This window comes from Quercus lobata, chromosome 2 (genome assembly GCF_001633185.2).
Source record: "Quercus lobata isolate SW786 chromosome 2, ValleyOak3.0 Primary Assembly, whole genome shotgun sequence".
NCBI lineage: Eukaryota > Viridiplantae > Streptophyta > Magnoliopsida > Fagales > Fagaceae > Quercus > Quercus lobata.
In genome coordinates, this window is record NC_044905.1 from 97,878,875 (window position 1) to 97,895,865 (window position 16,991).

General features: G+C 33.7%; 1 protein-coding gene across 1 annotated transcript; it reads left to right on the forward strand.

The window, feature by feature from the left end:
- The first annotated feature begins 9,237 nt into the window (after window positions 1–9,237).
- Window positions 9,238–13,334, forward strand: LOC115977435 (AP2-like ethylene-responsive transcription factor AIL5). Its single transcript, XM_031099278.1, has 9 exons — window positions 9,238–9,620; window positions 9,900–10,287; window positions 10,428–10,510; window positions 10,941–10,949; window positions 11,266–11,354; window positions 11,468–11,541; window positions 11,711–11,761; window positions 11,877–11,953; window positions 12,233–13,334. The coding sequence occupies exons 1-9, from the start codon at window positions 9,506–9,508 to the stop codon at window positions 12,931–12,933; spliced, it is 1,587 nt and encodes a 528-aa protein (XP_030955138.1). The 5' UTR covers window positions 9,238–9,505; the 3' UTR covers window positions 12,934–13,334.
- Window positions 13,335–16,991: the final 3,657 nt, after the last annotated feature.

Consider the following 16,991-nt stretch of genomic DNA (forward strand, 5'->3'; position numbering starts at 1 on the left):
ACTCAGATGCGCAAAGAGAGAGAGAGAGAGAGAGAGAGAGAGAGAGAGAGTAGAGAGCCTTTGACTTCGCGCAACCAAACATGCCGGCGAGATTGCGCCCCAACCCAAGACACGTTGGCGAAATCGCGTCGTCGACTTTGCACCACCGAGATCGTCTCGCCGAGATCGTGCCACATGAAGCCTGCCACCGCTTGACCGGTCTCGTCCTCCTCTGGGTCAGATTATCTCCTCCTTTGGGTCGATCTCGTCGTCTGCCATTCGTCGATCTATCTCCTCCTCTAGGTTGATCTCGTCGCCGATCTGCTTTCTCTTTTTGATCTCTGATTTTTTTGTTGTTGTTGTTGTTGTGGTGGTGTGGGTGGTGGCGGCGTTTTTGTGGTTTCTGTGTTGTGTGGTGGTGGGTTTTGTGTAGATAGTGGTGGATTTTCTGTGGGTGCTGGTGTGTGGGTGGTGGGGGATTTTTTATGGGTGCTGATGTGTGGGTGGTGATGGATTTTGTGATATAAAATTTGTTTGGAAGCTGAGAAAATGTGAAAAAATTGTAGGAAAATAACATTTTCAGAATGTTACCAAATACAGAAAATTGTTTTATGATATAATTTTAAAATGCAACCAAACACTAGAAAATATTTTCCTTTCCCGAAAATATTTTCACCAGAAAATATTTTACACCTAGAAAATATTTTACACTGAAACAAACGCAGCCTAGGTTCAACTTTCAAGTGACAATTAGTGATGGAATAGTCTCAGGTCATTATCACCGTTATTTTGTTTTTGAGTTGTTCCATCTTATGTTCTGCTCCTTTTTAATTAGAAGATATAAATTTTTAGTTATCTATAATTATTTTGACAAACTTGAGGTGATCATATATATATATATATATATATACATACAAGATTTTTTTTAATAAAAAAAATGGTGGAAAATAATAAGAGCTTAGTTTATAAGGAAAATGATCAACCTTTGAGATATCACAGAATTTAGAGTTGAGGGTTGTGCCAATCAAAAAAAGGGGTGGAGGAAGGGGTTTTTAATTAATTTCCCTTTATATACCGACAAAGAATATAAAGTAGGTGTTATTTCACCTAATGAACCTTAAGATTTAAAAACAAAAAAGTTATAGTGTTATATTATGACTCATTTAAAGGTCTAATATGTCATTTAGTCACATTTTAATTATTCTTTTGTGCCATATGTACATCACTCAGATATGATGCATATTTATAAAACATATTCCTCCACAAATAGATTTGCATTTAAAAAAAAAAAGAAAAGGAAAAGAAAATCCCTCTTCCAAAGTGTCCAACAACCAAACAGCAAGGTCGACAATTTGACTTTATGCATGACTAGAAGAAAAAAAAAAAAAGGAAGCCTTCTGGGATTTCTTGGTTAGGAACTTGAGACCTATTATATATGTTTGTCATCCGTAAACCCACCACCCTCCCCCCCCCCCAAAAAAAGTGTTATTCCTTATATTTATATATATATATATATATATATATATATAGGAGATTAAATTCTATAAGGATATTGTGTAAAACTCATGTTTTACCAATCCAATCCTAACATGCCACATCATCTTATCACATATTTAAGAATAAACATAATCACACTCAATCAATTCTAATACCCATATATAAATCCAATCAAATTGATAATCTATCAAGATGTTATTAGGTGTGGTAGAGTGTATTGAATTTTAAGTAAAATATTAATGTGTCAATCATTTATTAGATGGGTAAAACATGAGTTTTACACCACGTCCTTATAGAATTTAATCTCTCTCTCTCTATATATATATGTGTGTGTGTGATGTGTTCAAGTTACACATTTTTTAAACCATTGGATTTAAGTAGATCCAACGGTCAAAAAAAGACCCTCATTAATGCTAATATTTTGATTAGGATTTCATTAATTATCCATCATTTATTATATTTTATATCTATCTCTAAACCCAAAAAAAGTGTTATATTTGACTCTCTCTCTACGTTTCTCTCACTGTATATCATAGCAAACCTTGAAGCCTGTCAATCCACAGATTCTTCATACCTTGTGAAATTTCAGATAGAAATGTAGAGCTCTTGTCACTCACAGGATCTTTTGTATACAGGTATTCCTAGAGGAGTGCCCTATGACTAATTCCTAAAACTAGACAAGTTGCAAGTGTCACATGTCCATACTTGATGAATTTGCACTATATATTTAAATAAATTCTCCCCTTTCTACCAAAAAAGAAAAATCATATAGTTGCGGAACTCATTTGTTATAAAAGAGATAATACATATCTTGGATGTGTATAAAGTAATTATAATATGAGGGGAGGTGCTAATTGAGTCTTTCATTTTAGCTGACTCTAACCCATTTTTTGATCCTTGGGTTTGCGTTAAGTTTGATCTCATTTAACGATTGAGAAATTATTCAGCACACATCCAAAGTTGACGTAACCTAAGAATAAATAAATATATATATATATATATATATATATTTATATATAACCATTGGAAAATTTAATTGTAGTGGTTGAGTAATATCACTTGGTGGGTGCATGCATGGGGTTGTGTCGGATTCGAATCTAGGGGTGCGTTTGTTTTGGTTTCAAACCATTTTAGGAAATCATTTTACACCTCACCGTATGTTTGGTTGTGCATGGAAAATAGAATTTTTCGGAAAAACATTTCATTTGATCGTAAAATAAAGGCTTTGACCCGGAAATTGTTTTACGTTTTTTATTTTCATTTCAAACCATTTTCGAACTCAGACGCGCAAAGAGAGAGAGAGAGAGAGAGAGAGAGAGAGAGAGAGAGAGAGAGAGAGAGAGTAGAGAGCCTTTGACTTTGGGCAACCAAACACGTCGGCGAGATCGCGTCGTCGACTTCGTGCCGCTGAGATCATCCCGCCGAGATCGCGCCACATGAAGCCTGCCATCGCTTGACCGGTCTCTTCCTCCTCTGGGTCAGATCATCTCCTCCTCTGGGTTGATCTCGTCGTCCACCACTCGCCGATCTATCTCCTCCTCTAGGTCGGTCTCATCGCCGATTTGCTTTCTCTCTTTGATCTCTAATTTTTTGTTGTTGTTGTGGTGTTGTGGGTGGTAGTGTTTTGGTGGTTTCTGTGTTGTGTGGTGGTGGGTTTTGTGTGGATAGTTGTGGATTTTCTGTGGGTGGTGGTGTGTGGGTGGTGGTGGGTTTTGTGTGGATAGTGGTGGATTTTCTGTGGGTGCTAGTGTGTGGGTGGTGGTGGATTTTCTGTGGGTGCTGATGTGTGGGTGGTGGTGGATTTTTTGATATAAAATTTGTTTGGAAGCTGAGAAAATGTGTAAAATTTGTAGGAAAATAGCATTTTTAGAATGTTACCAAACACTGAAAATTGTTTTCTAATATAATTTTTAAAATGCAACCAAACACTAGAAAATATTTTCCTTTCCCGAAAATATTTTCACCTGAAAATATTTTACGCTTGGAAAATATTTTACACTGAAACAAATGCAGCCTAGGTTCAACTTTCAAGTGACAATTAGTGATGGAATAGTCTCAGGTCATTCTCACCGTTATTTTGTTTTTGAGTTGTTCCATCTTATGTTTTTCTCCTTTTTAATTAGAATATATAAATTTTTAGTTATCTATAATTATTTTGACAAACTTGAGGTGATCATATATATATATACATACAAGATTTTTTTTAATAAAAAAAATGGTGGAAAATAATAAGAGCTTAGTTTATAAGGACAATGATCAACCTTTGAGATATCATAGAATTTAGAGTTGAGGGTTGTGCCAATCAAAAAAAGGGGTGGAGGAAGGGGTTTTTAATTAATTTCCCTTTATATACCGACAAAGAATATAAAGTAGGTGTTATTTCACCTAATGAACCTTAAGATTTAAAAACAAAAAGTTATAGTGTTATATTATGACTCATTTAAAGGTCTAATATGTCATTTAGTCACATTTTAATTATTCTTTTGTGCCATATGTACATCACTCAGATATGATGCATATTTATAAAAAATATTCCTCCACAAATAGATTTGCATTTAAAAAAAAAAAAAAAGGAAAAGAAAATCCCTCTCCCAAAGTGTCCAACAACCAAACAGCAGGGTCGACAATTTGGCTTTATGCATGACTAGAAGAAGAAAAAAAAGGAAGCCTTCGGGGATTTCTTGGTTAGGAACTTGAGACCTATTATGTTTGTCATCCATAAACAACACCCCCCCCACCCCCCCACCCCCCCAAAAGTGTTATTCCTTTTTTATATATATATATATATAGGAGATTAAATTCTATAAGGACATTGTGTAAAACTCATGCTTTACCAATCCAATCCTAACATGACACATCATATTATCACATATTTAAGAATAAACATAATCACACTCAATCAATTCCAATACCCATATATAAATCCAACCAAATTGGTAAACTATCGAGATGTTATTAGATGTGGTAGGATGTATTAAATTTTAAGTAAAATGCTGATGTGACAATCACTTATTGGATGGGTAAAACATGGGTTTTACACCACGTCCTTATAGAATTTAATCTCTCTCTCTCTCTCTCTCTATATGTGTGTGTGTGTGTGTGTGTGTGTGTGTGATGTGTTCAAGTTACACATTTTTTAAACCATTGGATTTAAGTAGATTCAACGGTAAAAAAAAGACCCTCATTAATGCTAATATTTTGATTAGGATTTCATTAATTATCCATCATTTATTATATTTTATATCTATCTCTAAACCCAAAAAAGTGTTATGTTTGACTCTCTCTCTATGTTTCTCTCACTGTATATCATAGCAAACCTTGAAGCCTGTCAATCCACAGATTCTTCAATACCCTGTGAAATTTCAGATAAAGATGTAGAGCTCTTGTCACTCACAGGACCACTGACATAGCTTGTAGTCACTCCAAAATCAGCACCAAAACTTCCAAAACTCAACTTGGTTCTTTTAGACTCTCCATTGATGCTAAAGTTGGTTGTTGCTGCCTGTATTCCTTGAATTGTTAAGTCAGTCCATATGTTGTACAGGGTAGATGATTTTTATTCTTATATGGGGCATGTGTACTTTTAAATAAGAGTTTGTTGATTTGTAAGCTAAGTTATGGTTGTAATAATTATTGGATGTTTTCTGAACATTGTACATGTGTTTTGCTACTTGAAAACTATAGATTTTGTCATTTTTTGTCTCTATTGCCTAGTTGATTATCTTTTGAATGAATTATTGCCATTGTAGGCATGTGTTTCTGTCAATCTTCTTGCTGGAGGAGTTACATCTTCCACAACGTCAGCTTGTTATTCTTCCAAACCATATCCATGTCCTTGAGTCTGAAAGAACCAAGTTGAGTTTTGGAAGTTTTGGTGTTGATTTTAGAGTGACTACAAGCTATGTCAGTGGTCCTATGAGTGACAAGAGCTCTACATATTTATCTGAGATTTCACAAGGTATTGAAGAATCTGTGGATTAACAAGCTTCAAGTTTTGCTATGATAGACAGTGAGAGAAACGTAAAGAGAGAGTCAAAAGTAACACTTTTTTTGGGTTTAAAGATAGGTATAAAATATAATAAATGAGAGATAATTAATGAGATCCTAATCAAAATATTAGCATTTACGAGAGTCTTTTTTTTACCGTTGAACCTGCTTAAATCCAATGGCTTAAAAAATGTGTAACTTGAACCCATCTCTCTCTCTCTCTCTCTCTCTCTCTCTATATATATATAGGCATGTAAAAATGATATTTATTGTATTTAAATTATTTTAAATTAGTTCACTTTTTATATGTTTTATAATTCTTAATTAACACCATCAATATTTTGTCATTGGGCAATCACTCATTCATTTAACAAAAAACTTGGATTTGAGACATTTGAAGAACATTAATTATGATAAAAGAAATTTAAAAGTAGATTATTATTCTTAATAATTAATTTTTTAAGCTATCTATATAATTACTTTATAAAGATTATGCTAGTATTTAAGTTTCAGGGTACAAGTTAATCATGGAGAATTCATCACCTATTAATAAATATTTAAAGAAAAAACGTGCTCAAGAAGTAAAAGTTACTAGAGTCAATCATATAAAAAATGTGTTGGAACTTTATATTCAAATCTCTAGAAATTCTCAAAGATTTGAATCTAAGAAGTAGATATAGCTTTCTCATAATGTGATCTTAGATTGAGACCATATATTTTTAGCCATTAAGCTTGTCTAAACAAAGCTTCGACATAAGATGAAAAATAAATTATTGTGTGATTGTTTGATTGTCTATACAGAAAGGGAGATTGCAAATAAATTGAGTGTAAAGTCAATTACAAATTATTTTAGTGGTATAAAAGAATGTTAAACACAAACTTTTTTAAGTTAGAGCTAATTAAAAAAATGTTTTAAGTCATGAAAAAATTATTTTGATATTAATTTTATTATATATAAAACAATAACATATGTGGAATCATGTTATATATGTATATATAGTCAATAACATTTAAAAAAAAAAAAATTAGCTTAGAGTTTTTGGCCATATCAAAGTTTTGGTAAAATGTGATTTGATTAAACTAGACCTTAATTTGGTATAGAATTAGGGTACGGGTTTTGGAACGATATGAGACACCTAAGCCTACCTAATTGAATGGATTAGATTCCATCCACGATATCATGCTATTTTCAATCATCGGCTCCCGTATTGTGGGTCCACAATACATACAATAATAATAATATGAACAATACCTTAAACAACTATAGATGGGAAGTAAAACCTCAAGTTAGATGCCATAGAATTAGGGTTCATAATGTGGTTGTGTCATGTGTGTGACTATATGATTATGTACGTATATTATGATGTGATTTAAATATTGAAATAACCTAACATAAATATAATTTTTGGATTTACAATATTTAATTTGGACCATTAAATGGATAGAGATGATTCTTTTCCAATAATTAAAAACGTCCAAAGTTTCCAATAATGTAGGGCAATAGTTGGACTATCCTCTCTTTCCTTCTTCAAGTACTCCATTGCTCTCCCATGTGCAAATCCGCAATTATCTTTACATTTAGAATAACAAAGAAAAAAACAAAGATTCATACTACTATAATAGTCTCTCTTTTTGGTCATTGAGCTAGATATTAGTCTAGCATGAGTTTAAAAGCATAAATATTATTCTGCATGGATATATGGCCCATGAAGTAGTGTAAAAATATAAGTACTTTAAAAGCAAAATCTTGAAGAGCAACCATGCCCAGCTAACTCCCTCTGGCATACTCTAGGTACCACATAAATAATACTCTTTTACTATCAGAGATTGCATGCAACATGGCATCTTCAGGTTCAGGGTCCATCTGACACGTGTGGTAGACATTTTTAAATAAAATATTAATGTTGATGCACACGTGTCATGTGCATGACATGCAGGCATGTGGATTGCCATTAGCAAATCTATCCGCTCGCAGAATGCGGAACCCTCCCTCCATGCCTCCTAATTCACTCGCGTTGGTGCTTTGGATGCTATGACTGTCACCACCCCTACTCCTCACTTCTCCACTCGCTTCTTCCTTTCACCTTTACCACGCTCTGTTTTTCACATTGAAGGGAAAATGAAGAGGCCTTTTTCTTTTGCTACGTTGCCAATTTTCTATTCCTCAACTTATAAAATGGGCAAAGCCATGGTTAAAAATGAAGACTTGTCACCGTTTTAATAGGTGCAATGTTTTAGAGTACTGGATCCAAATCAAAGTTTAAAGAAAAATAGATCATTTCTCTTTGATTCTCACCATCTAGACAAAAAAGAAAAGAATGTGAAATTAGAGAGATAAGGATCTTCTAAAGTACAAAGAAATAGAAGTCTAAAAGACAATATCACGAGTCAAAGAATTAGCTTAATCTAGTTCGAATATCTTTAATAATTAAGGTAATCGACGACAGAAGAAGAAAAGGAGAAACATGATTAATAATGTTTAAAGTATATACATCATGTACCAAAATAAAGCTGATAAGTCTCTCTTCAATGTATTTTTACAACAAAACAAAAGTATATTATACTTTGTATAACATTAAAATGATGCTTAAAATCTTCATCGGGATGGATCAATGATCCTTAAATTTTTAGCTTTTGAAAAAGAAAAGAAAAAAAAAACCCCTACTTTATTGAAACAAATCCATTCAAGGTTTAAAACATGTTTTCACTTTTTGTTCATCATGGTTAATTTGAACTAGAATTTCCATGGGATTCAGCAGGTGAAACACACGCACTTGTTGTGAAGTTGGAGTACTTGTTAATTATATATATTATTGGTTTGAATAGAATAGTACAATACCCCGTATGGACTGTGGGATCATCGTGGGTATTGCAGGCAAAGGTTACATACACACAAGAGCTCACCGAAATTTAGTCCTACAAATACAAACTCTACTAGAACAAAACGAGGCGAGAGAGGCGCGAGTTGTCTTTTAGTCAAAATGAGGAGGAGCTGTAGCTTTATTTTATTGGGACATAACAAAATTGACACGCGGCAATCTGTAGGGACCAATTGAAATGAATTTTTTTTTTTAACACAAAAATGAAAAACCCTTCACTCTTAAGGGTCACCGTGTCCCCTTTCTTGCCCTCTTGCTTCCCCACAATCATACACATATTCTTCAATATGACGCGTATACACATTAAAATGAAACCCACAACTCTCTCTCTCTCTGTGGAAATATATTTTTTTAATAAAAAATTGGGTCTTTAATGTGGGCTTATCGATTTTATAACATGTGACATTGATGAGTAATATCATGTGTACCACACAACTCTCTCTCTCTCTCTCTGTGGAAATATATTTTTTTAATAAAAAATTGGATCTTTAATGTGGGCTTATCGATTTTATAACATGTGACATTGATGAGTAATATCATGTGTACCACACAAATTTTATTAGTAGTGTCGCTCGAATAGTTCTTCTTTAAATACTTAAATACTGAGACAATGACACTTACTATTATCCCGTATTGTGCAAATTATTATTTCTTTTGGTCAATAGGGGAAGAGTAAGAGAAAGATAGAAGAAAGAGCTAGAGAATCAGAGATAGAAAAAGAGAGAGAGAGAGAGAGAGAGAGGACACCGTTTTGTCATCCCATGAAAAGCTTCCACTTGCTTAGCTACATCACAATTCCTCTCTAAGTTAAAATAGTATTAAAATTACTTACATTTGTCCACTATTATATGAACCTCTATATTTTCCTTCAGTGTAATAACCTCGTTTCTTGTGCAACCCCTTAGAGAGACTCTCTCTCTTTCTCTTTCTTGTTTTTCCTTCCTCTATATCTGTGTCATCCTCACCCTCCTCCCTTCTTCATTATATCCCCATTTTACCTTCCTTCACTCTACCACTCTAGAAGAAGTTTTTAAAACAAAAAAAACTCAAATTTCCTTTTTTGCTCTATTTCCAAAGAAACAGAAAAATCAGCAAACCCCAACTCCAAGTAGAGTCCCTCCTCTCTCTCTTTCACGCTCATCGACGACGACGACGACAACAACATGGATTCTTCTCCTCATCAGAACTGGCTCGGCTTCTCTCTTTCCAACCACTCCAACTTGCCCTCTCACTCCTCTCCCCTCTCTCTCTTTCACTCCTTTACCTCTTCCTCCGCAGGTACACATCACACTTCTTTCTGTACATGCATATTCTTGCTCAAACATAGATAGATAATAGGTTTAGTTAGCTCAACTGTAAATCAAGTTCTGTTTATACTAAAAATTAGTAATTAGTAGTTAGTTTAACTAGAAATATCTCTCGTTACCTGATAAAGTCTCTTATCGTGATGGGACGTAAGTTCAAATCTTTACCTAAAAGCCAATTAGTGCATTATCCTAAGCGATAAGATCAAATAATATCATCACATAAAATTTATTTTTGGGTTTACTTTTACAGGCAGTGTAGTTGATGCAGCTGCTTCAGAAAAAGATGCAACCGACTTATCAATATTCACCGGTGGCCCCAAGCTGGAGGACTTCTTGGGCGGCGGCTCCACCGCCACTGCACCGCTAGCTCAGTTTTCTAACGAGACTTCTGTGACGACTGTCAATCATGTCTCATCAACTCATCCTCCTACAGAGACTGAACATGATAACATGTATGATTCTGAGCTCAAAACCATAGCCGCTAGTTTCCTCCGCGGTTTCTCCACCGAACAACAGCAGCAACAACAACAAACCCAAACCCAAACCCAAAACCTCCATGTTGCTACTACCGAGCCACCGCCTAAGAAAACTGTTGACACCTTCGGCCAACGCACTTCCATCTACCGTGGCGTGACCCGGTAAATAAAAATCATCTATCTCACTCTCAATGTTCCACTTTGTATAGTCCTATATAGTTTGTTTTTGGTTTTTTGAAACACCCACATAAAATTACAATTTTTTTTTAATTTGTTGAAATATGTGTATGTGAAAATATCAGACATAGGTGGACAGGCAGATATGAAGCACATCTTTGGGACAACAGTTGCAGAAGAGAAGGGCAAAGTAGGAAAGGAAGACAAGGTAAAAATTTGCTTTTTTATTTTTTCTATTTTAAGGTTTTTAGGGTTTCGGGATTGTTTATGTATATGTTTAAGTTTCTAACGTGCGCCTAGGGTGCGTACCATTGAGTCCTGGGTCCACGAGATCTGGGTCTGAGACTGTGGACTCGGAGAGAATTGTCCTGATCACTGAATGTGAACCGGAATTAATGGGAGTAAAAGAATGTATATAACTGTGTGCGTGTGTGAATGTGAAATGTGAATCCCAAGAATTTATTTTACATGCTAATAATAATAACAATGAAGGGTTCAGATTTGATTGTGGTATAGTATAAGTACACGCATTGATGAAGATTCTGATGTGGCTTTTATTGTTTTTGTTTGTTTGTTTTGATTGGCAATGGCATGGATGCTCTCTCGTATTATCATCATCATCATTATTTGCTGATCAGTTTATTTGGGTGAGTTTTCTATGTCTCTCTTCTCTCTTGTCCCTTCCATGAGTAAATAATTGTTGTACTACTCTTACTTCCTAGTACAGAATCAATGGTCATCATTTTATTTTTTTACTTTCCATTACTATGTGACATTATGTTGTTCTCTATTCTTCTTTCATGATAAAAAATGTGTCACCTAGTCCGATCGAAGTGACATTAGATTTCGTTTTTTACTGTAACAAAGATTCGCTTTTGCATGAATGTGTAAATCCAATTTATAGATTCCCCTATGGATTCTCATTTTGACATGATTTCGTTTTTATTTTAATGTATTTTTTAGGTGGTTATGATAAAGAAGAGAAAGCAGCAAGAGCTTATGATCTGGCTGCTCTTAAATACTGGGGGCCGACCACCACTACAAACTTTCCGGTAATTCTCTACTAAATTTGTAGAAGAAGAAAATTTTTATTGTTATTATTATTTTTTTCTATATTGAAGGTTGGATCTGACCCTACGAATTGTTTATTTTTGGGTTTCTAAAGGTTTGTAACTATGAGAAAGAACTGGAAGAGATGAAAAACATGACTAGGCAGGAGTTTGTTGCTTCACTTCGAAGGTAGTAATAATCATTAATTGGATATTTGATTTGCTTTTAGCCACAGTTTTCCATTTTTGTTGTTGTTCCTCCATCTTTTGGAAAATCCTTTAATGTATGAATGTAGTGGATTTAAAAAAGGTGTGGCTGATACATTTTTTTTTCTCCTTTGTTAATTATATATGTTTAGGAAAAGTAGTGGGTTTTCGAGAGGAGCATCTATCTACAGAGGCGTTACGAGGTATACATCTTCATTTGCATATATTTAGTACATGAGATAATCATTATTTTAAGTGATATAAAATATACTTGGTCTGTACTAATAATATTATAAATAATGTGCACTATTTATTCAGGCACCACCAACATGGTAGATGGCAAGCAAGAATTGGAAGAGTTGCTGGCAACAAAGATCTCTACCTTGGCACCTTCAGTGAGCTTCCTTTCCTGATTCTTCTCACAACAATTTACTAGAATACATTGTTAGATAAAAATGCGGGGTCTTGTTTGTAACACCTTTGTCGATTGGCCTTTTAATTTATTTATTTATGTACAACTTTTTAGAGCGTAGCTTTTTTATAAATAACTATATTTTAAGTAACTTTCAGCAATAAGTAGGCGCACTTTAGAAAAAAAGCTACATCAAATTATCCAAACACACTGCACATTGTTTACTTGAATGATTAAGTTCGAATAATTTTTTTTCAAACAGGCACCCAAGAAGAAGCTGCTGAGGCCTATGACATTGCTGCCATCAAGTTCAGAGGCCTAAATGCTGTAACCAACTTTGACATGAGCCGCTATGACGTAAAGAGCATTGCCAACAGCAACCTTCCCATCGGAGGAATGTCTAGCAAATCAAAGAATTCATCTGATTCTGCAGCTTCTGATAGCAAGAGCATTGACGGGGGAAGCCGATCAGACGAGCGTGATCTTTCCTCAGCATCCTCCATTACCTTTGCATCACAGCCATCGAGCTCTTCCTTAAGCTTTGCAATACCCATCAAACAAGACCCATCAGATTACTGGTCCATCCTTGGATACCAAAACAGTGCTACTTCTTTTGGCAATGCCAAGAACCCTAGCGTTGAACCACACTTAATTCCATCTACCACAAATGTGTCTGCCTATCATAACACCACAACTTTACCCTTTAACATGGACTATTGTGCAAGTTCTAACTCTGCCTGTGAAAGCAACAATGGGTATTTCAATGCAGGCTATAATGTTCATCAACAGAATAATGGTACGTCACATATCCCATTTGCCACACCCATTGCCTTAAGTGGTAACAATAGTTATAATGAGGGTTCCTCTGGTTATGGAGGCAGCTGGATTGGCCCAGCTCTACACACATTCCAAACTCATGCAAAGCCCAATCTTTTTCAGACACCAATTTTTGGAATGGAATGAGCTCACACACTAGGGGAATGAGAATCTGTGCAAAATTATGAAAAAGTGAGGTGGGTATTGTTGTTGTTGTTGTTGTTGGTGTTAACAAAAGCACAAGGGGGGGGTCAACTTTAGTTGAATAGATGATGAGTTGGGACTGACATATCATAATTCACAGGTGCAGCAGAGCTGACATGTGTACTAACTGAAGTTCTTTGTTAAGGTCTTGGGTTCTCCTTTTTTTGGCTTTTTTTCCATTTTTCTTTTGCTTTTCTCTTTTTCTTTTACTGACATGATTTACGTGGGTATAATGGGAGAGAATCCTTCTGTAATGCTTCCATCTTGTTAGTATTTTTCTTTTTCTTTTTGCTGAACATCTTGTTAGTACTTATTAAACTATCAATGTGAAAAATTTCCATACACACATTTTGTCTAAAGCTTCTCTCCCTTGCATCTAATATAATCATAATGGCACTCTAGCCAAGACCACCACAAGAGTCCTGTAGTTCAATTGATATCTTCATGAATGAAAACGTTAAGATTCAAATCATTAATTTATCAAAAGAAGAATAGTAACCCTCTTATTTAATAATGGGATTCTTAATACAGCTAACTAAAGCTATCTCCAATTAATTAAAGGTCCTTAATGATAGTGTGACGTTGCATATGAACAAAGTTTAAATAATTCCATGGTGTTGATCATATAATGACAATGGCAGTGGGAGTAGCACGAGATAAATGCATGTAAGTTAAAAGAGTGGGATACACATATATGAGATGTGTTTTTAGAACAATAAAGAATATTTTGACGTGACCACATTAATGTTTTGCTTTAATTAAAAATTTGTCACGTTTGTGCCACTTTAAAAAGGTTCTGAATTTTTTTTTTTTTTTTTTTTTTTGTCTCAAAAAAAAAAAAAAATTGTGAGATTTTGAATCCCCAGCAGCATTGCTCTTTACGAAATGATTGCGTTTTGACTAGAAATCCAACTCGCATTCTAAATTGTGGTCATAGAATTGTTCATGTTAATGACGATATGTTGATATGATGCTCTCATACAATCATAGACTACTGTTCATGTTAATGGCGAAGAGTTGATATGATGTTCTAATCAATCTTCAAAGAGAGAGATGTTAGTACATTCTAGTGCATTTTTCATAGACAGGGCCTGTTCTCTTTTTAATTGGCTGAGAATGTTCAAGTCTATCTTGATAGGAATGAATCATCCTAATTGCATTCGCATTTATCAATGTTCTACGTAAAAAAAAGTTTCTTATATATCATCTATATTAAAAAGAATATCTTATGTATCATCTATATGTAATATATCTATTACATTATAAAGCATTCAACAACATATAGAACCTATATAATGTGAGAGAGATATTATATGTAATTGATACATGAGATCTGCAATATTAATCCATATTTTCATCTGTTTTGATACTTAATTTTCTATTAACTGTGGAAGAGTTTATTTTTATCAGTTTATTCAACTTAAAAACTAAGTTAGATCAAAGTAAACTCCTAAAAAATTGTACTTGAATAAGTATAACGAGCTTAAAAAATTGTTGCAACAAACAAGCACTAAAATTTGTTCCATAATATCAAACTCAGCAATATTTCCTTCAAAATGTCTCACATAATTTTGCATGGGCAAATCATAGTTGGGACCAAAGAATTTATGTCAGGCATCCTAGGCAAAGAAAAGAAAATCAGAATGGAACCTTTTAAGTCCCAAAAACACACTAGCAAGTACAAAGGAATGGGACTTTAAATAAAGATTTAAAAAAACTCACTGTATTTAGCTTTACCAAACAAAAATGAAGTAGTCTTAAATTCTCAATTGTCCCACACAGAAAGGCATTTTTATTACTAGACACTTAATTAAGAGGGCCACAACAAGTCACAACCTTGACCCAAAAAAAAAGTGAGGTTAAGCATACAAAAAAGTTGAGATAACAGACAGACTTTAACTAGAGTAGATAGATAACAATAATAATAATAATAATAATTTAGAATAGGGCAGAAACAAAAAACCCATATTGCTGTGTTCTTGTTTGTGAACTTTTTTTCATTAAGAGGGAGTCCCTTTCCCTTTCAGACCTGAAAGAGTTTCAATTCAAAAAAAAAAAAACCCTGTCCTTTCTTGTCTCTTACTAATACTATTAGATCATGGCTGTCCTTTGTACCTTTCGGCGCTTGATATCTTCACCCCACCACTGCTGCCCTCTTCTTTGACCGCTGTTTTGACCGTTTTTATCTAAATAGCAAACCTAAACTACAGGGCTATACCACCCCTATGTCATCAGGACCAAGCTTCCTTATTTAATTAGCCCCACTCTCACAGCCTTTGATCCTAGCTAGTAGTATTTTTAGGGATTCGTGTTCTAAATGAAAATGGAATATTTCAATGCTCTAAAGTCTAGAGACAACTTCTATCAATTTAGAAGAAACCTAATTCTCGTGGAAAATGCTAGATTACAATTTTTGTTATTACATTTTGCTCATATAGTTATAGTTGTAGGTAGGTTTCATGTGAGTTCACAACTCAACTACTTACTATGACTTGTCACGTGTATAAATTGTGATAAAAGTTAAAATAAAAGTGGTTGTCCTAGCATTATTCAATTTTGATCTAATTGATTTTGTGTGATGGAAAAAAAAAAAATTTCTGGATTGTGTGAAAATAATTGTCCCCCCACTGTTGTAGGATGTGGCTTGGAGATAGAAATTTTCGTATCTCTTTATAAGATACTTGATAGAAATTTAGTGATTCGAATAATGGTATTTTAATGAATATATTGTCAAAACTCCGATTTTCGTGTGTAATACTGATAAACATAATTATCTCTCACTCACTATTCATTATTTCAATAAACTGTGGCAAATAGTATAATACAAGAACCGTATAAAGGGAGATTTTATGGTTGGGCTAATTTCTTGCTATTTTTAATTTAATCAGCTAACTCAGATTACGTGGTCCGCTTTTTCAACTATCATGTTCGGATCTATCCAAAACAAAAATCCAAAAACTATCATGTTATTTTAAGCGAATACACATTTGCTCATGTGAGTAGAGTATTGATCACGTACTTTTGTGCAAAGTAAAGAGCACTCTTTTTTATAGGGTGGATTTGGGCGTTTAGTCAAATGGGCTTTATATATTTTTATCATTTCGATTATTATTTACCAAGGAAAAGGAGAGAAAGAGGAAGGGAATATAATCATATATGTATAATAATGTGTTAGTGTTACGTATAGTTCAAGAGGGGAATATTGTAAAGGTTTTTTTAATCGATGGTAATTTATTTAAGTTTTCTTGATGTGGAAGAAACGTTTGTTCATTGTAAATAAAACATTTGCTATATTTTTTGTCCATAAAGTAATATTAGTGTATAACCCACGTGTATATACGCTACAATTAAAAACAATCATAATTACACACATACATATATAAGTTCAAATTATGGCCAGTGTAAGATTACATAGTTTCTAAGCTATAGATATATACAAGAGTTTTACTCATTTTTTGGTTTTTTGTCTTTTTTATATACACATGAGTTTATCTCTCTCTCTCTCTCTCTTTTCTTCTTCTCCTGTTTATTGGTTTTTTGATGGTTTATTTATATTAGACATTTCATCTTTTGCACAACATTAACTCACTTTAAACAAAAATTTAAAAAACATAGATAAAACACATGGTGCAAATTAGACACAATTGGAATCTAATTAAATTTTCTCTCAGTTTTGACTTTAATTATATATGTGTGTATTAAAAACTGACGTATAGATAGCAATGCAAAGGCTCTATGGTGTAGTTTTGGTGTGGTGTGAGTTAGAATACAAAACTTTTTTCTTATTAAAGAGTCAAAGACTAATCCTTTGGATGTATGAGGGATTTAGGTTAATTTGTTAATGTGATAATAACTTTGGGTGTATTGGGGTTTTAGATTAATTTAAATTTGTTAGATTTATGAGAGTTTGTAAGTATGATTGTAGTCATTATTATTGATAGTAAATTGTTTTGTTATTGTTGAACATAAAAATAGGTGTAAAATTTATCAAACCACGTTAA

Coding starts and splice junctions, on each gene's coding strand:
- LOC115977435 (XM_031099278.1), top strand. CDS start 9,506: ATGGATTCTTCTCCTCATCAGAACTGGCTCGGCTTCTCTCTTTCCAAC. Junction 11,542..11,710: donor TTTGTTGCTTCACTTCGAAG/GTAGTAATAATC, acceptor ATATATGTTTAG/GAAAAGTAGTGGGTTTTCGA. Junction 11,954..12,232: donor TCTCTACCTTGGCACCTTCA/GTGAGCTTCCTT, acceptor TTTTTCAAACAG/GCACCCAAGAAGAAGCTGCT.